The following is a 24,717-nucleotide window of genomic DNA, read 5'->3' as shown; positions in this document are numbered from 1 at the left end:
CATAATTATAAATTAAATAAAATACAATAATATATATAATATCCTATATAAAATTTATGTATTTTATTACTTACAATAAATTATAAATTAAATAAAATATTATATGCAATACATAAATTATAAATTAAATACAATAATATATATAATATCCTATATATAATTTACGTATTTTATTACTTACAATAAATTATAAATTAAATAAAATATTATATAAAAAACTTAAATTATAAATTAAACAATACAATTTTGTATAATAATATTTGGAAAATACATCAAACGATCATATGAATCTTGACTTTATCTAATTTAGGTATTTCATAGTAAGAAATATACATATTTAGTAGTATACTACTACTAGTGTGTACTATAAAATATATATATGGATATGTGTGTGTGTGTATGTTGTAAAATGTATGACCCTAAGGCAGTCGATTATGTTCCGGAAATCATTGCTACAATCTGTGCTCTCTCACCTGTGTGTGAGAGAGAGTACTTTCTCTCTTTCTCTTTCTCTAGTAATCTTTTAACGCTTGTGTTAACCGTTGAACACCGAGGAACTTGGGTATTCTCGCCTTACAGATGATTTTCACGCTGCACGAGGTATTCCATTACTTCCAGATCTTCCCGTTTCTCCCTTTTGTTCCTACTCTTGCCCTTCTGATAACGCAAACTAAAGCAGTCGCATTTCCTGACTTCTATCACTGAAGGTTTCACCATTTCCTTATTTCTCCTTATGTTAGTGGAATCTGTTAAGAAAGTGAAAGACGTTCAGGATGGTTGGGTCAAGGGATCAGTTTTTAAATTATTCTCTTTCACTTTTTATATATTTTTTTTTGTTTTGTTATTATCCATGTTCTTCTTTTTCATTTGTTTTTTTTTTTGCTTTTTCTCTCAATTTTCTTTGCCTTTTGTTCCGCTAGTAAAATCCCTAGGAGGATTAAGGGAATAATAACAGGCAAGTTCCGTGTACGGATTGTTAGGAAGATGAAGTATGAACGTCCATCTCTCATTCTTTTTTTTTTAGTCGTAAGTTGACCTCGCAATTTCTCAATTATCCTTCTATCCTTCCAATCGGCTTTTTTCTTTTTCCCCTCTTTACCACATTCCTTCCTTTCCTTTTTCTTTTCTCATTATTATCATTATCATTATATATAATCTTTTTTTTTATATAATTATTTTCCTTTCATTCGATAAATAATTTTGAACAAATTTCGTTCATCTTTATCATTACAATCGCTTGTTTACTAGTTCATCTTGTAAAGGAACATATACAAACACAGTTTAAACCTAAATTTCGTTTATTAAAACTCGTTTATTTAAATGAAATGATGAATGAAAAAATGGTCACAACTTGAATTAAAGTTTATGTAAAATGAAACTTGGAGAAAATGATAGGAACTTTTTCTATCGATTATTCGTAAAAGCAAGCAAGGAAGCAAGCAAGCATAGTCTCTCTGTCTTTTAACCGGGTGATGCGTAAATCGACCACTCCCCGTCTTCGATTTCCTGCACGGGAATAACGTTGGAAATTGAACATCGATCGGTCATCCCGTGGAAATACATTCGCCGACATAAACCTACAACTCGAACACAAGCTCTGGGTATATACAAGATATATTTCCCATAGATATAGTTATTCTATCATTTTTTATTTTTTTTTTTATTATTATTTTTTTTTTTTGATAATAACGATAATACAAAAGGTATATTCTAAGAAAATTCAAATCTTATACATTCGTTCGTTTTAATTAAAAAAAGAAATAGAAGTGGGTGGTGGATCTTTTGGTAAAAAGAAAAATGTTTGTTTATCTTTGGTTTTATTGATGCGTGATGACAACAAATTCAAGAACAATTATTTATCTTTGTTTTATCGATGCGTGACAAAAAATTCAAGAACAATTATTTATCTTGGTTTTATCGATGCGTGACAAAAAATTCGAGAACAATTATTTATCTTTGTTTTATCGATGCGTGACAAAAAATTCAAGAACAATTATTTATATTTATTTTATTGATACGTAAAAAAAAATCATTGTGTGTAAAAATTAACAAATAATATCTAAATATGAAAAATATATAATTTAAATATTAGGTTTTCTAAGTAAAATCACGTAAAGTATTGAACATTATTCTTTCTTCTTAAGTTCTTGTTTTAATTCCTTTTGTGGGAAAATTTCATTAAATTCGCGGCAAAGACACGAGGAGGAGGAAGAGGAAAGGGGAAAAGAGAGGTGGATTCCCTTTTCCAAGACTTTTCCCCGAGTTTCCCCATTTGGCAATTATAATGGTGGGGTGTATTGCGTATGCGCAGTGCGCATCTTCTCTCTTTCGACCCTTGTTCCATCGGATTAGATATAACGCCTAGGGATGGCTCTAAACCTCCGTCAAATTTTGTTTTGCACCATTGATACTGAAAAAGACATTCTTTCTTTTACGTGCCGAAAATTAATTTTTATATATTTTGACGTAACCAATTTTTTTTTTCGAAATAGAGAACCATTTCTCTTTGAGGATACAATACGAATGACAAAACATTTTTCATTTTGAACGTGAAACACGCCACTTGCACAGGAATCATTTGAACGACGTGTTACATTTTTTAAAATCGTCGTATTTAATTTAAAAAAAAAAAAAAAAGAAAAATGCATTGTAGAAAATAAAATCAAAGAAAAAAACTAATCGAATCATATTTACAACGCGATAATATTTGTTTTGTTTATTTTTAAATAAAATGCGTGAAAAAAACACACGAATAATTTCACCCCCAACACGCTGTGTTGTTTTTCTATTTTTTTTTTATTTAATTGTTGTCTTGAAATAATTTCGTTAGAACGCGTGAGAATGTATTTATCTATCGTGAAATAAGATAAATAAGATAATCGGGGGTAATGTATATGAATAGATAAACACAGAGGTTAATTATTATTTCGGATTCGTGACTAGTCGAGAGCAGCCACTAGACACGGGACCCCTCGCGTGGCAGGGAGAATTTTGCACCCCGTAGGCCTCTGTGCTCTACCCCATAGGATAAAATATATATATATATATATATATCTACAGGGTGGTTTACCCGGCCAAGCCTGGGATAGCCATGAGGTAGTCGCGTTGATTTCGTTCAATTCAGTTTCACGACGTTGCTTCGTCGAAATACACGGATAGTATTTTACAATAAACTCGTGATATGGTGATTAATAATTAATTATTCAAAAAATTGAAGAAAAAATTTAAAAAAAGCTTTGGGTTGGGCGCGAGGGAGGATCTAGAAAAACAAAGATAGAAAATATTTAATGAAACAGGGGGGTTGTGGGGTGGGGTGGTAACGTAAAGGAGGAATTGGTTTGAAATTTAAATTTAATTTCTTTATTTGCTCTTTTTATTTTTTTATTATTCCTTGGAATATTTTATATCTTCATAATATTTTTCATATAATTTTTAATTATTTATAATAATCTTTACAATATTTTCTATTCCTTTTTGAGTAAGAGGAATTGGTTTGAAATTTAAATTAAATCTCTTTATTTGTTCTTTTTATTTTTTTGTTTTTGTTTTGTTTTATTATTCCTTGGAATATTTTCTTCATTTTATGATTTTATATTAATATTATTATTGAAGATTTAGGTAGGTAGATATATATATATATATATAAGTGATTTCGTGCGTGGTACTTCAGACTGTTGCTGAGTGTGCACCCCTTGTTCCTAGCACGTGTTCTCTCTCTCTATTGCAGAAAAAGGAAGAAAGATTTGTCTTCTTATCTATCTATCCTTTCTTTCTTATTTTATTTCTTTTTTTTTTGGAGGGAATATCAGGACGATGATAAGGCACGGACGTTGACACTGAAGTCGTTCCTCTCGAATGCTCCTTTTCTATCATCCTTTTTTGTTCGAAATATTTCTATCTGCATTTTTTCTTAAACAACATTTGTATTTTAAGATAAAAATAACTTTCGTTAAATTAAATTAGGAACCATTCATTTCCTATTTTTTTCTTCTATTAATCTAACATTAGTTTCACCATACCGTACTTTTTTTATTATTATATTTTACAATTGATGTTTAATTTTTTTTTTGGAGGTATGGGTGTTTTGTTGATAAATTTATAAATATTTTTATTATCTTCCAAACGTGTTAGAACAAAAATATATAAGAAATTTTGTGTCTCACGATATAGAATTAACATTTAATTAATTTTTTCTTTGTCTCTTTTTTATTTTCTTCTAGAAATTTTTAAGAATCTTATATTACATTTATTTTTTAATTTTTTTTTCTTTTTACTACCATAAAAAAATTCACATTTAATTTTTACACGGTCCATCACGTTTTCCCATATTCTTTGATAAGATTTTTTATTTTTAGTATGAAAGAGATTAAAGAAGAGAGATTTGTTGTTTTTTTTTTTTCTATTGTCTGATAGGATCAAAGTTTAGTTTTTATTTTTCGCCCTACCCTTCTCCCCTGCTACCCCCATTGTGAAAACGCGTTATATCATCGATTTCAGCAGCTTAGTACGTGATATTCGATGCTTTTAGATGCGTCGTTGAGTGCTATGCGTCGTTAATCTCAACGAACGAACGTGTCAAAGGTTAGCAAATTACCGGGTGCTGCGAAGCAACCCCTCCTACCCTCCACCAACCCCCCTTCGACCCCTCTGATAATGTGATTTTCATGGGAGGACACAAATGAAAATCGGTAATGGAAGCTGGCAAAATGTGACAATATTTCGATATTTCGATATTTTATGTGAATATCTATTTCTTCATCTATATTAATTAATAATTATATTTTTGAACTGAAAACTTCATTAGAATGGGGGTTATTTATTTAAAAAAAAAGCGAACGAAAATCCGTGGTAATGGAAACGAAACGATGAAACGACTACGGTACTAAAAAGAGAAAAAGGGACAAACGTATATACATCTGTAGGATTTATAAACTATGAGAGAATGAAATAGAAAACAGTATGCATTTGTTTCTTATTTCAATGTACGATTTTACGAAAAATTCAATCAAATTTAAGGAAATAAAATAAATGAAGAACTAAATATTAATTTTATCGTCTACACACGTGATATTTTTTAGGGGTTTTTTTTTACAGTAAATAAATCCTACAATTATCTTACTCCTGATACTTTGCATTCGACTCATTCTCTCGAAGCTTGGTTTTTCGAAGGTTTCACTTCTAACACGTGTGATCTGCACACATGATATTTTTTTTTTTATTAATTTATTATTATATAAAAATTTATTTAATTTATTACTATTTAAAAATTTTCTTTTTCATTATCCTCTTTTTTCCCTATTTTTTCCATCCATCAGATAAAATTTGTCTTCTTTATCTTTGTATTAACTTTGAATTTTTTCTCTTACGTGTTTAATTTGAAACATTTCGACGTTTCGCATGTCTGATGAATATCTTTTCTTTTTTATTGGATAAATGAAAAAAACTAATTAACTATTCAAAGAGATTTTACTTACTTGCTCGAGAGTTTTTTATTTTTTTATTTTTAATTTTTAATTTAAGATTTTCAAGTGACGATCATATAAATCGGAGTTTCCTTTTTTCTTTTTCCTTTATTATTTTTATATCAGATTCGTCACAAAAATCGTGTGTTTTAACATCGGAGAAAGTACGAGGAAAAAAAAGAAGTAAAAAGATAAGGGGAAAAGATAGCGAGAAAGAAAACGGGGTAAAATACTAAAGAAAAGTCGAAGAGAATGTTAATAAAAGATTTCTTTTAGACTTTCCTTTCAGACTTACGGAGGATTTCTTTTTCATTCGTGAATAAACAATCACGAAAGGTTGCATCGATATACTCTATACCTTTTCACCGCGAGTTAAAAATTCTTTCTGTTTCTTTTTATTTTTTTTTGTTTTTGTTTTTATATAAAAAGAAAAAGTAGAAGAAGAAAGTAAAGAAGTAAAAGAAAAAGAAAAAGTTAGAAGAATGAAAGAAAGAATCTAAGATCAAAACTATTCACTCGGCGGGGTAAAGAAAAAAACGTTTTGTAAAAACTTCTTTTTTTCTCATTTTTTATTTTTTGTTTTTTCTTTTTTTTTTATTCTATTTTCAATTTTATACCTTACAAATATCTGTATTTTCGTGCGTGCAGTTTGATTTTGATACAATTCTGAATACGAACTAATCGTCGGTGTTAATCCGCAAAAGCTCTCGACAATTATTTTCGATTGTCATTGACATTTTGTTCATTTAGAAAATTTCTTTTTTTTTTTTTCATTTTTGAAATCCTTTTTCTTTGTAATTTTTCTATCAAAAAATTGATCCTACAAAAAGTGTGTCATGTACAAAATAACATTTAACGTATCATATTTTTATCACGTCATACGTAAAATGTAATTAAATTTGTTTTTTTTTTTTTTTAGTTTTCACTCTCTTTTTTTTTTTAAACAGTTTCATTTTGTAGCATTCAGAAAAAAATATACATATATATATATATATACAAACGAACGATATAAAAAGAATAGAAAGGGGAATGATGGTTGTAACAAGCACGCATCGGTATACTAAATCGAGTTGTTACCTTTTGCAAACTTTACGTTAATCGAGAAAACACAAAGGGGAACATTTTTCACTGGGATACTTTTTTATTTTTTTTTACTTTTTTTTGAAAGATAGATTGTGAAGGGTTTTATTGGATAGGGAGTGCAACAGTTTATTCGTTCGCAAAATGGATAAAAAAAATTCTGAGCCAAATGTGGCAGCTGGTTCTCCTTATACCGGAACGCTTCATCTGCGTTTTAATGTAAGTATTAAAAAAAAAAAAAAAAAAAAAAAAAAAAAAAAAGCAACAACAAACAGAAAAAATGTGAACAGGTGTTAAATACTTCTTCCTTTCATTTTGATTTATTTTCTTTTTTATTTTTAATCAAACAAACCACACGAAAAAAATATTATTCGATTCGAAGTAAAAGTTTGGAATCTTTTTGTTTTTTTGATTTTCATCGTTTTATTTCAAACATTTATAAACATATATACAGATACATACTCATGCACAAGAATTCTCGTGGTTTTAACTTAAATCGCGTAAAACAGGCTTACGACGTTCCCACCCCTTTCACCAACTCGCTACCCCTTTGAAGTTACCAAAGCTTAAAGAAAATTGTGGGAAAATTGTCGCCAATCTCGTGCACCTCCCATCTATATCTACCAACGTTGTTTTACGAGTATGGAAATAAAAGATAAAACAAAAAATATAAAAAAATAACAAGTAGAAGAAAAACAAAAGGAAAATAAAGGAATAAAATTTCAATCCTCTCTATTTTTTTATCCACTCTTAACTCTATACTATTACTATCTATCGTTTCTATACCTTTTTGTCATTCCTCTTTCATCTTTTTGTTTGTTTTTTTTTCGAGACAGGCGCGTGCCTTTACCCTCTCCCTCTTACTCCTTTTTCAGTTTACGTATCCTTTTTGAAAAAAATTCAGAAGACAATTTGTGTTATTTCTGTAAAATAAATTTCGTCGCTTTGTTCCTCTTGTACAACCACAACATGGCTTGTTCTTTTCTTTCTTGAAAATTTGTTTTGTCATTTTATATGAGGAAAAATAGATAAGGTAAAGGGATGAGAAAAAGATAGTTAAGCAAAGTGTGAGAGCAAGAGAGAGAGAGAGAGAAAGAGAGAGAAATAATGACAGATTTTCTACTGAATTATTTTTGCATATCCTATTATATATAATATAATATATAATTAATAATTTTTATTTATTATTGCATTCCCTATTATTATATAAAATATAATATATAATTTATTTATTTTTGCATATCCTATTATAATATAATATATAATTAATAATTTATTTATTTTTGTATATCCTATTATATTATAATATATATCTAATAATTTATTTATTTTTGTATATCCTATTATATTATAATATATAATTAATAATTTATTTATTATTGCATTCCTTATTATAATATAAAATATAATTAATAATTTACTTATTTTAAAATTCCCTATTATAATATAATATATAATTAATAATTTATTTATTATTGCATTCCCTATTATTATATAATATTATATATATAATTTATAATTTATTTATTACCATTGACAGATAATATATTTATATATCTTATGCACTTTGTTAGAAAAAAAAAAAATTATATAAATTTATTATTCTCAATTTTTTTTCAAGATTTTTTTTATATTTATAATTTTTTCTCTATTCTATATAAAATCTTATGATGAAAATAACAAAAGTCTTTTTTAAAAAGAGATTCAAGAACGTATTGAATAATACATTAAGCTATCGTATAATTTTCACCAACTCACTCTGTGACTTAGAAGTGAACTTTTTCTTACACCTTACTACTACTACTACTATTACTACTACTACTACTACTACTACTACTACATCTCTTACCCTTTTCAACCCTCTCTTACTTGATATTTAAACTTCTCACGGTTATAACGAACGGGGTTTTACGAAAAGTAGTCTCATCGTTTATGGGAGAATATTTTTCATAGTTTGAAAAAAACTTAGTGGATTATTCTAGTGGGGTTTTAGGTGACTTGTTCCGGTGACCTGTAACCCATAATTTTTATCTTAAAAGTGTAAAATTGGAAATTGTATCTTATGAGATTGAATTTGTTGAAATATTAGACTCCTTTGGTTTTCTCTCAGTTAACCCTTTAATTAAATTTTTACCTTAACACACACACACACGCCCTTTTCTTATCTTCGTAATATTTTTTTTTTATATTAAACTTTAGATTAAGGGAGATTAATTTATTTTTAATTACTATACTCTACGAATATTTTTATTATTATTATTATTATTATTATTATTATTATTATTATTATTATTAATAAATTACACTATCTCGTCAATTTATGAATTTAATTAAATATAAAGTAATAACGAAGAAATTAATTATGTAGACTATTAATAATCTTTATCTATGAACTTTAAAGTTGAAAGTAAGTTTTATTAGAGACGGTTTGTTGTATAACGGGTGGCCCGGTTGACAACGACGACGACGACGACGACGACGACGACGACGACGACGACGACGACGTCAACTATTATGGAACAACGCGCGTGCATCTCGCCGAGTGCTTGTGACACGGAAGTACTCTACGATCGATGATAGGAGTAGTACGTAAATAACTCGAGTCTATCTGAACGTAGAGTGGTACTACATCGACCTGGAAACATTTTCGTGTTTGATTCTTAACGCGTTTATTATCACGTAACTCCTACTCACTCAACTTTTTATTTGCTTCTTGTTTTTTTTTTTTTTTTTGTATTATTAATATTATCAAGAAAGGTAGAAGGAATTTAGATTAGGGAGAAATTTATTGATTTAACGTTAATAATTGATTAAAGCAAACTAGTGTTTTTTTTAATAATAAATAATTTAAATAAACTAAAATAAAAATTAAAATTAAAATAATATTAAATTAAATTTAATATTATTATTATTAGTTGGCATTAGGAACTCGCAAGTTCATTGCCGCAAATACCAAATCCCATTAAATTAAATTAATAAATTTAAAATAAAGGAAACATTACTATTAGTTTAATGATAGCACAGTTTAAAATATAATAAAATTTGTATAAATTAAAAAAAAAAAATAATAAGTAAAGCAATTATCTAATTTTGATAGGAATTTAATTAATATTAAATTCTCTTCTATAAAATACTTTAATATTGTCGTAGAAAAATGAATACAAAAAAAAATTTATTCCTTTAAATAAAAAAGATACTGTATTAAAAAGAACCCGAACAATAATAATAAAAAAAAAAAAGAATTAAAAGGAAATGTAATTTGTAAATGCGTAGTATTATAGTAAGTTCAAAGGGGTGGTTTAACTCGTAGTCTCAGTGATATTCTGTTCAACCATTTTCATAGATCCTAGAGTAGTAGTACACTGAGTATTACCCTACAAGTATATACATGTGTACATCAACCTATACTAGTAAAATGGTAATGTTAGTGTTGGTAATAGTAGTGCAAGTACCCTGGAGTGTACCACAGGTAGATAGAAGAGTAGTCGAGATCAATGTGTGTGCATACGCGTGGTGGCTTACCGCCACGAGTAAAACCAAACCACGTTTTGTCCCACTCGAATGAATATATATATATATATATACATATATATGTGTAGATATCGATAGGTCGATAGAGAACATCGATTACCGACCCATTTCGTCATGTCTCGAATCTCAACTCATCAGAATCATTAAATCAACCGAGCAAATCATCATGCGTGATGTGTAATTTTAAGAAAAGTTCTTTTTTTCAATTAGAACAAAAATTGTTAATGAATAATTTCGAATGTGTACAGTTTTTAATTTTTTTTTTTTTAATCTTACATTCCATTACATGTACTTTTCTTCCTTTTTTTTTTTTCGTTGGTTCTTCTAGTCCATTAGACTAATTACAAGCACGTATTCTGATACTGTTTTTAAATCTCTTTAAACATCGACTTTTACTATTTTATGCATTTGCGTGTGTGTTTATCTATGTGTGAGTATGATTTTTACTTATTTGCGATTACTTTTTCATTCTGTATAAATATATAGGATGTACCTCTGTTAACTTTGTTACTTTAAATAATAATATTAATTATTAGAACAAAGTTATTACTGAAAATACAAATATTTTTTCTATAAACGATGTCTTTTTAATGTTATGGTAGTTTTTTCTTTTTACTTTTTAAAGTGTAACTTTAAGACTCAAGTGGAAATATTTGAATATGATAAAGTTACTTGGTACACTCTGTATATTTTGTATATACATTATATGTTTAAGGGAATGAAATCACGCGCAACAGAGAAAGAAAATGGAGAGGTAAAATACATTGCGAAAATCGAGATTAAACTTTGGCAAATCTCACGACGATTAATTTAAAGCTTTTTACTGCAATGCAATGGCATTAGGAACCTTCAAGAGATTTCGAATGACAAAGAATTACTCATTCTAAAATTCTTTTACCTTTTTACTGCTACCTGAGAATTTAACAAGACGTTGGAACGATTATTGTTAACACGATTGTTCTTTTAAATCTTCCAACATGGGTTGCACACATTTTTTCATGTCAGTTCATTTGAATATTTTATATGAAAATAATAATAATAATAATAATAATAATAATAATAATAATAATAATAATAATAATGATAATAATGATATTGATAATTTTGTGATTGAATTAATATTTCACTGTTCTCAAACTTTAAACGAATCATTATTGTTTATTTCTATAATTTTTCATTTATTATATTTTTGTTTGCAGAATGTTTTGCGAGAGTTGGAGCAGAAAAAGCCGCAATTGGACGAGCTCGTTCACACAGCAGAAAATCTACGTGCTGATACAAACAGACAACAATTACATGGTAAAGGTAAGTACTTTTTATTTATTTTTATTTGAAATCGTAGAATTAGGATATTTAACATTATTTTTAACACAAATGTTCTTTAAATGATAAAAGTATATTTCAATAAAATAATTTTAAAAATGTTGCAGTACATTACTACGTACCTATGACTGCATATTTTCAATGACTGCATGCCAAATACTATAAAAAATAAATAAATGTAAAGTATTGATTGATAATCATTAAAAAAGTTAAAGTATTCTTTTTTTTATGTAAAAAATAATTATGTTTCATTAAGTTATTTAATTTGAAACTTTAGTCGAAGTATATATCTATAATATTTACTTTTCTAAACCAGTGAAGATATTGTCAGATATCAGAACCAACAAGAACTAACAAATTTCATTACTTAACTCTCATCCAAACTTTAATCGACGTGATCTTAACGAGCATCTGTCGTCATAATTGATACTGCCAGTCCAGAATCGTGTTCCTCGTTTGTCTAGTAGTCTCATTATTCGAACGAATTTCACTAGTTCAATCAACGTTTACATTACTGTTACGTCAAAACTATGTTACTCGTGTGACCAAATTAATATTCGAGGTAAAATTGAACGAACAAATTTTATACGTCGTTAACATTTCGCCGTCATACGTTTTTTTTTTTTTTAATATTCTTTATTTCATTTTTCTTCATATTCGTACGATACTAACAATTTTTTATTTCCTCCTATTATAAATTCTTTTTTAACATAACTAAATAAAAAAGAATCGCTGTACACGGTCGTGTATAATAAAACGAAGATAACGTAATTAATATTTGGAAGTAGAAAATATATATTTCTTTTTATTTTCTTCGTGTTATAATTTAAAAAATAAAATAAAATTATAAAATAATTTTATTGTATAATAAATATAAAATATTTAATGAAATGTATATATTATATACACTATACCTAGTATACCTATAATATATATTTACAACTGAATATAAATATATATATATATATATATATATATATATATATATATATATATATATATATATATAACGTATGGTCAGGTATAAAAATAGGATATTTTGTTTATATTATTAATGAAAAAAAGACATTATCTTAACAAATGTATTAAGGATATAATATAATATATCAGACAACTGTAGTATATTGATTAGTAGGATTTGAATTTTCACGCGTTACCGGTATACGATTCAAAGCTGAACAGGAGATTACCGTCAGTGACGTTAATTGTTTCAAGGGTTCTGGAAAATTCTCTCTCCCTCCGATGGACTGGCATTGTTCACTCTATATTAGCGACATGGTGGTACTTCTCATAGCACTCTTCTTGTTTTCTGCCTGCCTGTACAGTATATTATAGTCTGACGATTCTTTCATTCATTGTTTCCCAACGAGACCGTCCGTTTCGTCTAACTTTTATGCTTCAAAACTGCCAAGAAATTATGACATTTTTTTCCTTATTTCTTTTTAAGAAAGATTTTATATACGTATTTACCACGTTGAGTATACAGGGTGTTCCCGTATAATTCGTTTCGTATCGTGTGATATTAAAATTTGCGAAATTATAGTCAAACCGGTTATATGGGATTTTACATAAAAGATTATTGTGTCACGCAACTGAGTTTGTCGATGTGCAATATTATTTTTAAACGTTTTTTTTACCCTTTTCTTTTTCTTTGTTACTGTAACTGCATAAAATACGAATTGTATATTTGCATTATCATCAATGATTTGTGATATATCGAAGCGCGAAAATTAAGGTTTTAATAATAGGAAAGAATATTGAGAAAAAATAAATTAAATGTATATATTTAATTAGTTTGTATATTAAATCTTTTAATTTAACTTCAGGTAATATATAAATAATTATAAAATACTTTACATTAATAATACTTGTAATTCCATTTTTCGATATTTCAACAAATTATTGATTAAACTATTAAACTCGTGTTAAACTTAATATTTATCATGATAAGAAATAAATAATCTCGGTTATCGATTTAAAGGTTAAAAATACTTTATTTTCAAAGTAAGTAACTAATCGTAAAACATTCGAGATAGGAGTAAAATACGAATGCAATGAAAGGAAGTTGTTCAATGACGTAAAGTCGCCTTTCCTATGGTTAACCTGGCCACTTTAATTACGAGCACGAAACATATGGGGGGACACACGCTAAAACGCGCCAATTCACATAGCAGCCCAGCTCTCTAGCTTTTACAGTCTGTCACGGAGATTCTACGGCAAGTTTATATGCTTCCAAGACTCGAGTGCTTGTTTTATGTGGCGTTAAACTCTCAAGCTCACGATCTTGAGTTCGCCTCTGCAAATTTGTCGGTTAGGCTAGGCTCGGGCTTTTCAAGGGGTTAACCTTTGGGTCAAACTTACTTCCTATATTCTATCCTTCTATTCTTTTCCTACTTTGTTCTTTTTTTTTTTTGATTTATCAAAATCCAATACTTCCTTGATACTTTCGTGATTTGAAAAATATTTTATGTATGGGAAATATAATTTGAATTATATTCAAATATTAAATTAATTTTTTAGAATATCAGATATATTAGGATATATATATATATATATATATATATTAAATAAAATATTGTATTATTAGGGTTTTTTTTTTAATTGATGGTACAAGTTAGTTAAGAAGATGAATTTACGTAAAATAATTAAATTCAAAATGTGAGACTAAATTTATCCGTATAAATCTTTGTTTTAGTGTTATATTATATATTTAAAAAAGAAATTTATTTATATACTTAAATTCAGTAAAATACACAAAGTTAAAAGTAGTTAATTAGTAATAGTCTATGTGCATAGTTATTCAAGTAAATCAATTTTCCAAGCTCGTTTGATTTACCTTGTTATTTTTCTACAAAGATAATTTCCTTTCATTTATTTTGTTTCTTACGATGATCTCGTTTAAGCGATTCACAAGGAAGTATTGCAACGTCCTAACGTTCATTCGATAGAAAGTTTTCGTGGAATGTCGGATTAACGGTGCTTCGTTTTATTGAGAACATTCCTCTTGATAATGGAGACCAACCGCTTGACTCGAGACTCCAAGTGGTATCTACTTTGTTATATATCTTTTCAGATCTTTTCTATACTAGTTACGGATATCTTTTTATAAAAAAAAAGAAATAAATACGAGCTTTTCTCTCTTTCAAAGGTAATAACCCATCTTGAATAAATTTAATATATTCTCAGTATAATTTCAATATAAAGAAAAAACATAAAATAATTTTTATATTAGATGTACCATGTCGTAATTAACAAACAACGTTAATTAATTAAACAATTTTGTATTTATTCAAACATTTATGATTTTGTACAGACTGTCTGACTAGAGTCATTAAAATCGTGCCATTCTTCTTTTGCATAGTCAGCATCCTTTGTATTAGAAGTGTACGATTACTATGCTAAACGATAGTGGTATGTTCTCTTTCATCATGGGTTGAGGAATGAACCATCCAATGAAAGAGAAACTTTAAAGGGCTGGACGTAACGTATACACGTACTTTCGTATGCATTATATACGACCCGATGGTTAGGCGTATGTCACCCCCATGGGATAAACTATGTCAATAATGCAGCTCGTTCTTGTCACGTTACCGAACTGCATCGTAATTCTTCCTCTTCACTGCTTGACCCCCGTTTAACCCTTTTTGACAATGCCTTTATATATGTGTGTGTGTTTTTTTTTGGACAATGCAGTTTGTTTTTTACCTCGTCGTTCTAATGTGTTAATTCATTGATAATATTTCGTTATCAAATATCATTAAAAATGCACGTTGTATTTTGAGAAATTTAAGATAGAAAATGAGGATTAAATTGTGACAATAAATTATTAATAATATACTTTAATTTATTATAACTAATATATAATATATAAAATAATATTAATATAAAATTAAAATACTCTTTAGTTTTGTCGTATTTCGTAGACGCTTCTTGGCGTATTTGCAATTACCTCAAATCTATTGCAACTTAGGACTTCTCATATCTTTCTAAATTGCACGCACTTAGGCTTGAGTTACTGCGCGACTCGAGGATCCCTAAATTCCTTTCGTAATTGCTTAATTATGTCAATTAATGAGCGGACCAGAGAGATAAGTGATCTCTCTCTTTACTCATCCAGAGAAACTCGTTACATTATTCTCGTTTTATTACTCTGCAAATATAATTGACCGAATTTTCTTATTCTTTTTTTTTTTCAAATTCATTTTACACGAATCGTTACTTCATTTTTCTTTTTTTTTCTCTTTTCAAAATTCTTCATTTATTAATTTAATTTACATTGATTTGGAAAAAATTTGTTAATTAAATCGTCTACAAATTTCAATAATTTTACTTGATATTATTACTAGGTTGTCAAGTATGAAATGGGGCAAAATCGAAATCAATTATGTACATTTTTTGTCCCATTCTATACTTGACAACTTAATATTAATATAAATGTGATAAGAAAAATATTAGGAATACGTTAGAACACATATGTTAGGATAGAAAACAGAATGACTAACGAGAAGAGAGAAAAAGAAAATAACAGTTAAAATAAACAAAAAAATGTTACCACGATCTCGTGTTCAATGTTTTGTTTATGTATACATACATTACCCACATCTCAATCGTTGTCTTATTATACTTCAATATTATTGCTTTATACTATTGAAAGTCTAATCGTTCAACTTGTAAACACATTGACCTCCGTGTTCGTTCGAAGGGTATTTTGGTGATCGTCGAGTATACTACTCAGTTATTACCTTCAGTCTTCCTCTTCTAACACCGCGAGAGATGTGTATGTACGTTTTATTCGAATATTATCAAATTAATTTCGCGTATAAATTTACTAGTTTTTTAGTTACTATACGAGTGATATGTGCATACAATGCTCGCGCGCGTGTGTTGTGTCTGTGTGTATGTGTGTGATAAGTGGAAAGTGATATACGTTAAAAGGATACTCAAGATAACACCTGTCAAGATTCTTTAAGAATTAAGAAGACATTTTTATGGAGTCTTTACACACCTTCTAAAGGTAAATACTTCAAAAGTTACATTGTAATTAATAAGCAAAATGTATATCATAAATTTAAATAGATCGATTTTTATTTGTTTATTCTATACTTTTAACATTTCTTTTGTTTTTTTTTCTTTTTTTATATAAATATTTATCAATTTTATTAGAAAATTATTCGGTATTGAAGGAAAATCGAATCGTTCAAAATCTCAAATAAAATTGCATCAATTTATTGTCATTTCTCGGAAGGTATATATATATATATATATATATATATGCATAGAAAAGGGGAGATAAACAATATGATAAAAACTCGAGGGATGCTTTCAAAAGAATTGAGAAGGAACGAGCCATAGGAATGGATGGATACTTTTATCTTTTTTTTTTTTTTTAACCATCTATATATATTCGTTTCATTGCATTAAGATCGGCCAGCTTTTTTTCTCTCTCTCTCTCTTTCTCTCTCTCTTTATCTTTCTGTACTTTTTACTTTCCCGTCTGTAAATAAAATTACGAGATAGGACGAGCGACCAATGAAGAGAAGGTTTCTTTTTTCTTTTTCTTTTTTTGTATTAAAAAACGTGAAAACAATTTTTTGTCTAAGCAAAATTTTTCGATAATTCATTTTCCCATCGCGTATAGAATATTATTTTCATATTTCCAACAGTACTACTATTATTACTACTATCATTTAACGATTATTTGCAACAGTGATAATAATAATAATAATAATAATAATAATAATAATAATAATAATAATAATAATAATAATATGATAAATTCCAGGTAACTCCGTTGCGTTTGTAATTACAGCACGAATCTAATAATTAGATTAGATCGGATTAAAATCGTACGTTGATGAGCAAATCTAGCGAGCGAGTTTATCGGACTTGTGTTATGATTACGAACAAAATTAATGTCTTTTTAAAAAAAGAAATGAAATGAAAAAAAGAAAAAAAGAAAAAAAAGTTGGTCTTATGGTACGAGAACAGCAGTAGGATGAGTAGAGATATTCCTTTACTTTTTTATTTCCTTTTTTTTTTTTTTTTGATTTTTAGTTCATAATTAACACGTTTTCACTCGACCACGTACCATCGTGGTACATTTGCAGTAGAATTACCGAGGGTAAACGGGTATAATTAATTAGTCTAGCAAAAAGATAACGCTGGACAGTTAATGGCACGTCTCCTTTAATTCGCTTTACTCCGGACCATATTTCTTTCTCTATTTTTTTTTATTTCTTTCTTTCTCTCTCTCTTTCTCTCTCTCTCTCTCTCTCTCTCTCTTTCATGTTACTTTATCGAGGTTAAAACTAGGGGAGTAAGATCTAAAAAGTTACCACACTGAGAGAAAGGACAGAAGCAATTTTTGATTTGAGAAAAAGAATAGGGTGGAAGGAGCGTAAAAAAAAAAATGTGAAAAGAAAAAAAGAAATGAAAGAAAAAAGAGAAGTCTTTATTTCGTATCGTAAGAACGTTTAGAACGTTTTGAACGTTTAAGGAAAAAGAGTAGGGGGTTTAGGAGGAAATGGGGTGGGAAAAGGAGGAAAGTAAGAAGAGGGTGGTGGTGGTAGTGGTGGTGGTTGAGGATTGAAAAGGAAGGAAGAGGAGGATAAGTGGAGTTGAGTCCGAAAGCATAATGGGAAATCGTTGATGGAGACATTATGCCTCCTCTATTACACGCGATGAGAGAAAAGCTGTTTCACGGGCAATAAAGGGCGTGTCTTGTTGCAGAAAAAAAAATAGAAAGATAGATAGATAGAAAGAAAGAAAGAAAGAAAGAAAGAAAGAAAAAAAAGGACAAAATACGCTTTTCTCGTATCTGACCTACCCACGTCGGAAGAGTTGGCCTTCTTTTCTATATACACTTTGTGTACTCCATGTATATACAAGTATATCTATATATATATATACGCTTTCAACGATTTATTATTTAAGGAATGCACCTAGATCGATAATAACCTATTGAACGCTACGAAAAATTCTTCCACGTCAAATATTGAAAATATGATATTATTATTTGCCTATTTTTCGATCAAAAAATTTGCATTTCTATAGAAAGATTATTAATAATAATAATAGTAATAATGATAATAATAGTAATAATGATAATAATAGTAATAATAATAATAATATAATATAATATAATATTTAATTACTATTTATATAAAATTTATATTATTATAATATAATATAATATAATATTGAATGAAATATCTTTCGAGTCATTGACTGTAATTTATTGAATACATAGGTTATTTTGTTTGTTATATTTATTTATTAAAAATGTTTAATTAGAATGTTTTTATGTTGATAGATCGAAAAAGAGGACATTTTTATCGAAAAAATGATATGTCGTTTATTTTTCTACGACTTTCCATTCAGTAGATATAAGCTTTAGAAATTTTTAATTCATAATCTGAGTAATCACGTGGTTTGGTAGTACTACGTGCGTACGCATCGTAGTAAATAGTAAGAACTGTTTACTACAGACAATTGACGTGCGTAAAACTCAAGTATTTATGTAGGTCAATGGTTCATTGAATTTTTTACGAAGAAATTATATTAGTATTTTAATTAACTTTATATTGAAATATCTCAGGAACTAAAAGTCGTAGAAAATTGAAACAAGGATCATTGTAAAGGATATTTTTTTAATTTCTTTTTGTTATATTCTTAATATTTAATTAACAATTTGTTATAAACAATTAATTATAAATTAATTAAATTTAATAATTTTAGTTTTGTCACTAACTAACTAGTTTTGTCACATTTTTTTGTCCTAATTTTTAGGACAATTTTTTTTACAAGTTTATATCATATTTATGTTTATACGATATACGAGTATACTGAAATAAATTGTTAATAACAATTTGTTATAAATAATTTGTTATAAACAATTGTTAAAAAAAAAATTATCTTCAAACTTACATTATACTATGCATAAACAGGTATATTCATACATATATACGTCAATTAATCAATTTGTTGTTATAGATATTTTATAAATAATTATTAACAAAAAAATTGCTTTAAAATATATTATAATAATATATTGCTCATACTCATATATCGAATATGAATAAGTGAAAAATAATGTTAAAAATAATAATAATAATAATAATGTAGATATCGGTAATAAATCATTTTCGGATAGGGGGAGGAAATATTCATCGTCTCGTTTACGTTTTCTTTCGATTATCCGTAACGCAATTTATTCTACCTTAACGATTCAGTAGGAAGGGAAGGTGATACGAGGGAAGGGGTACTATCGTAGAAGATTTTTCAATTCCATATGGACGCCATAGTGTGGACCAACGTGCGTGCTTGGATATTGATTTGCGAATGATTTATATATGATACCGTAATATCGTGTCTTCCCATTTCTTCTCAGCAAGCAAGCTAGCAAATAGCCTTTCCTTCCAACTAACAGGACTTTGCGTGGTGCTCTGCCCTTAAGGGAATCCATCCCTGAGCGTATCAATGCGCTTTCTACGTTTTATTTTCATATTTTTATTATTTTTATTTTTTTTATTTTTTTATATATTTATTCCAACACTTAACGTTCCTCAAGATTTATGATTTTCTTCTTAACGTATCTCGAGAATGGCATTACTTTTTTTTTATTTATCTTTCTTTTATTTATTATTTATTCGATATTGCCAATTACATTTTAATGAAGTTATCATATTTTCCTTCGCGAATCTAAAATTTTATATATTTATTCATAAGATTAAAAATAATATAATTTAAATGTGACCATTGAAGGAGAGTTAAAATTTTATCTTATCTTTCTTAAGGTATACTTACACTATATCTTTTCTCAATTTCCATCCATTCTTTTCTTGTTTTTTTTTTTTTTTTTTTTTTTTACGTTCTTAAAAAAATCCACGATAATATTCATACCTTGATCCAGAAATGATCATCCTTTTTTTTTCTACTTCACACTTAAAAGGTTTATCTCGTTGCTTCCAGTATAATGCTTTACGAAAAGCTACGAACATGATTTTTCCTTTACCTATCTTTTCACTAACCCCCCCCCTCTTACTTTCTTTCTCCTCTTTCTCACACAACTATATGAACATTTTATCTTTTATACGATTCTAGTCCATTAGGCTTGTTCACGATGATATTTGTTTTAGTAGATCCTTCTGCCTGAACCATGAGAGAAATTTTACTACCTATAAGGAAATAATATTTAATGATATCATAAAATGTTATGAAAGCGAATACGTTTTTGTTTATTACTTTTGCGAAATGGTATTTGATATACATCAAACGCGTATTTTTATTGTCACTAGAAGAATAGAAAATTACTTATTAATACGATCCATAAAAATAGTCATTAAAGGTATTAAAGGTAATAGTCTCTACTTGATAACGAAACTAGATCGTTCACAAGACCATTAGATAAATTAATCTGTACGTTCATAGTATACGATGTTATTAACCAGATCGCGACAAATGTTATTATTCTAGTATTAGAGAAATCAATGTATCACGTAAATGGAAAATTAATGTACTTTCATTAAATCAATCGTATTTGCATAATCTATCATATCCCAAAATTTGTCTAATTTCTAATATATTTTTTTGTTATTTTTTATTTCTTCAAATTTTCTTAGAAGACTAATTGTTGATCTAGTTAAATAAAATAAAAATTAAAAATAAAACTAATAAAATAATAAAATCTTTTTACGATAAAGCAGATAATATAATTTAATATATTATATACTATAAATTATCTATAATACATAATAATATATAATATAATTTAATAAATACATAATACTCTAATTTAATATAGTAATTTAATAAATATATAATATTATAATTTAATATATAATAATTTAAATTATTATAATAAATTAATACATAATATATAAAAAATTTAATATATAATATATTAATATATTATAAACATATATAATATAATTTATAATTAAGTAATATATAAATATATATATTCATTTTTCGTATGATCATTTAAATGAACAATTGTAAATCGTGTTAAAAAAGAAAGAAACATAAAAAAAAATACAAATAAAAAAGAAGAAAAAAAATCGTAGTTAATAGTCAGATCACGTTTATAAAAGAAGGTTGAGCTTGAATCGCGGGTCTTTTTGTATATTAGGATCTTAGAGATAAACTTTATTGCGACGTTTTCTTAGGTAGAAAATAAGGCTTTATTCTTGGTAGTAGGAGGGAGATTCATTGTAGACAAGGCAACCATACATTCTGCTTTCTAGCTTACTAGCTAGGCTACCTACCTATCTAGCTAGAGCTAGCTAGCTTTGCTTTGCTATTGCTGGTGTTCTTCCTGTTCCTACTGCGAACTCTGCTACTTTTGAATTCGATCCACGCGTCCACGTATCACAGGCACGCGCAATGTTTTATTCACATTGTATTTGTATCGTCATACGAATATCTTGCTCAGTGCCAAAAGCTATTCCCCTTTTACACAGAGAAAGACCGAGACAGAAAAAAACAGAGAAGAGAGAGAGAGAGAGAGAGACTGTAGATTTTTGTCTGAAAGTATTTTCTTGTTCTTTTTCTTTCTTTATTTTTTTTCTTCTTATTTTTCGTTAGTTCACTTTTTCAAAAATATAAATGGCCATTCCATTTAGCCTTTTCTTCTTCTTTCATTGATTTTTCTTTCTTTTTATTTTCTCATGTTATCCCGAAAAAAAATTAAAATGATTTTCTAATAGAAATTTTAATTTATTTTTATATTCATTTGTTAATGATGTGAATGAATACATATGTGTGTGTGTGTGTAATTAATCGTAAATGAAGTTAAATTACAACCATACACCTTGATTGGTAATGCAACCTTCTTCTTACTCCTTTCTTGTTTGAATGTGAATTAAATGTAGTTCTTTAGAAATTTTACCACCGGTGACGAACGTTTTGTGTTTTTAGAACTTCAATCTTTCTCTGTCTATCTTCCAACCTTTCTCACCCTTCACCTTCAACTTCATTCCATAAATAGAGAAAAGTTTATTCCTTGGTAGGAAACGAGCATAAAGTTAGAACGGTGCACAAAAACGATTGAGTAATTTGAAGACTAACTTTTTATTCTCAAATTTTACCTACGTATGATTTGTTCTAGTTTTTTCTTTTCTTTTTTTCTTTTTTGGGTGTCTATGTTTCAATGTGATTAACTGTCAAATTTTTAAGCCAAACTTTACCTAATAAAAGAGAGGAGAAAAAAATGAACAAAATTGGATAAAAACATTGCAGCAACATCGAGAGTCGAATCGGACGTGACGTATTGACCAGTAAAATTGAATTTTGGTATTTATATTTCTGTTACAGTAAAAATGGGTTGGAAGAAAATCTGTTTTTCTTTTTCTTTTTCTTTTTTTTTTGTCAAAAATTTTCTTTTATTATTCTATCAAAAATTTGTACGCGCTCAATATTCTGTCTTAAAATAAAGATATTAAAAAAAAATATTACAACGTTGGGTGGGTGAGGATTAGTGGCGAAATTATACAAAAAAAAAAATCGATCGAATCGTTCAAATTGATCGGTAAAAATCACATTTTTCGATGAACTGTATAATACACGCGTAGTATACGAAGAAAAAGCTTTTTTTCTGTAACACATTTTTCACATTCGCACGTAGAAATGTTTTTCGATCAATGGAAAAAAACTTTTAGGGTAAATTCTTTTTTTCTCTTCCGCAAAAAAAAAATAAATAAAAAAAAAAATTACATTGTTCGATTATAATATGCGATATCATCATCGTAACTCGTCTAGAATGTAAAAATAGATCGAACTTGATTAAATTGACCGGGTTATAATAGGATTTGTGAATTTATCCATCGATCATATGAGAATTAAAAAGAAAGAAAAAAGACACCCCCTGCCCCCGCGAAAAAAAACTTTTTCAATCAATTTTTTTTTTATATTCCACGTTTACTCATAATACGCAATTATTTCTTAATCCGATTAAACGAAAAAAAATTTTGTTAAAATCTCAGGTTTTTTTTTCTCCCGTCGAATAAAAAAAGAGTTAAGAAAAGAAAGAAAGAAAAAAATGAATTACAGTTTTCTAGTCGTCTAATGCTAGATATATCGTGTGTCACGTTTACAATGTAAAATAAATCTAACGCGATGAAATTGACCAGTAAAAATCGGATTTTCGAATTTATCCATCGATCATACGAAAAGAAAAAAAAAATAGACACGGCAGGAAGAAAAACTTTTTCGTAACATTTTTATTTTATTTCATTTTTTTTTTCTTTTACATTCCTACGTACCAATAATTCACGACCAACGTGATCAACCGTAAAAAAAATAAAAAAATAAAAAAAAGAAATAAAAAAATAAAAAAAAAAGAAATAAAAAAATATACGAAAAATGTATCGAATCGAGTCACATTATGCATCTATCGTATCTCGTTTATAATGCAAAATCGATCGAACGTGAAATTGACCGGGATAGAATAGGATTTTGGAAACTAAACCAACCAACCCCACTTCCCCTCCCTTCACAGCTCTCGACCGTGCGGAAAGAGACACGCGTGAAAATGTAGCAATCAGTCTAGTAGAGTATATAGGAATCCTAGCTGATCGACGCAATCCCTGTAACGATAGGATAGATTCGAGAAAAGGTGGGGGAGGCGAGGGGGGGGGGTGAGAGAAGGGTATTAGGTGGATGAAAAAGGAACGAGACGAAGAGATCGTTTATGCACAAATACGAGAGACAGTAGTAGTAGTAGTAATGGTAGTAGTAGTAACACTGGATTCTAGTTCTGGTTCGTCCTCTCAATTTTGAAGGTTCCACGATGGTGGTATTCCAACCATTGGTCGTAGTGAAATTACAATGACGTACATACACACACCGAGGGAAAGCAATTTATTACACCGCATTTCCGCTACGTAGGTTTACCCAACGAAGTTAATGACTATCATCGGATCTATTTAGCGCATGAAATGCTCGGCAACGATTTGTCTCCTATACCACCCTTTACCTATAACCCCCGCCTACGTGAATATTCACGGATTTCAATGTTTCAACTGTATGATTTCTCTTCAATATATATGCGATTTGACAGATTGAAAGATATATATTTATTTTGATTATTATTGTTAAAAATTATATAAAAACTTTTTCTTTATATATATATATATATATTTTGTAAACGTTTTAAATTTAAGAAAGAGTTATCATGAATTTGTCTCTCGTATACGATAAATAACTTAGAGAAGTTTGTACTTTATTTAGTTTGTAAGTGGTGATAAAAGAGATTTTTCCAAGTTGAGAGTAAATTTTGGAATGGTGTGGTTTCTAAGGTTGAAAGTTGAAATCTATGTGTTGT

The 24,717-nt window shown here is 28.0% G+C and overlaps 1 protein-coding gene across 1 annotated transcript in view; it reads left to right on the top strand.

Annotated features, from left to right (window-relative positions):
- Window positions 1-24,717, top strand: part of LOC107066180 (dystrophin, isoforms A/C/F/G/H) — a 334,345-nt gene that overhangs the window by 73,426 nt on the left and 236,202 nt on the right. Inside the window, exon 34 of the mRNA XM_015320544.2 lies at window positions 11,273-11,378. Within this exon, the coding sequence (XP_015176030.1) occupies window positions 11,273-11,378 (106 nt within the window). The remainder of the gene's footprint in view (window positions 1-11,272; window positions 11,379-24,717) is intronic.

Source organism: Polistes dominula, unplaced genomic scaffold (genome assembly GCF_049000335.1).
Source record: "Polistes dominula isolate Pdom_NZ unplaced genomic scaffold, Pdom_raw_medaka contig_16, whole genome shotgun sequence".
Classification (NCBI taxonomy): Eukaryota; Metazoa; Arthropoda; class Insecta; order Hymenoptera; family Vespidae; genus Polistes; species Polistes dominula.
The sequence above is the reverse complement of the archived record's forward strand: the minus strand, read 5'-3'. Positions and strand labels throughout refer to the sequence as shown.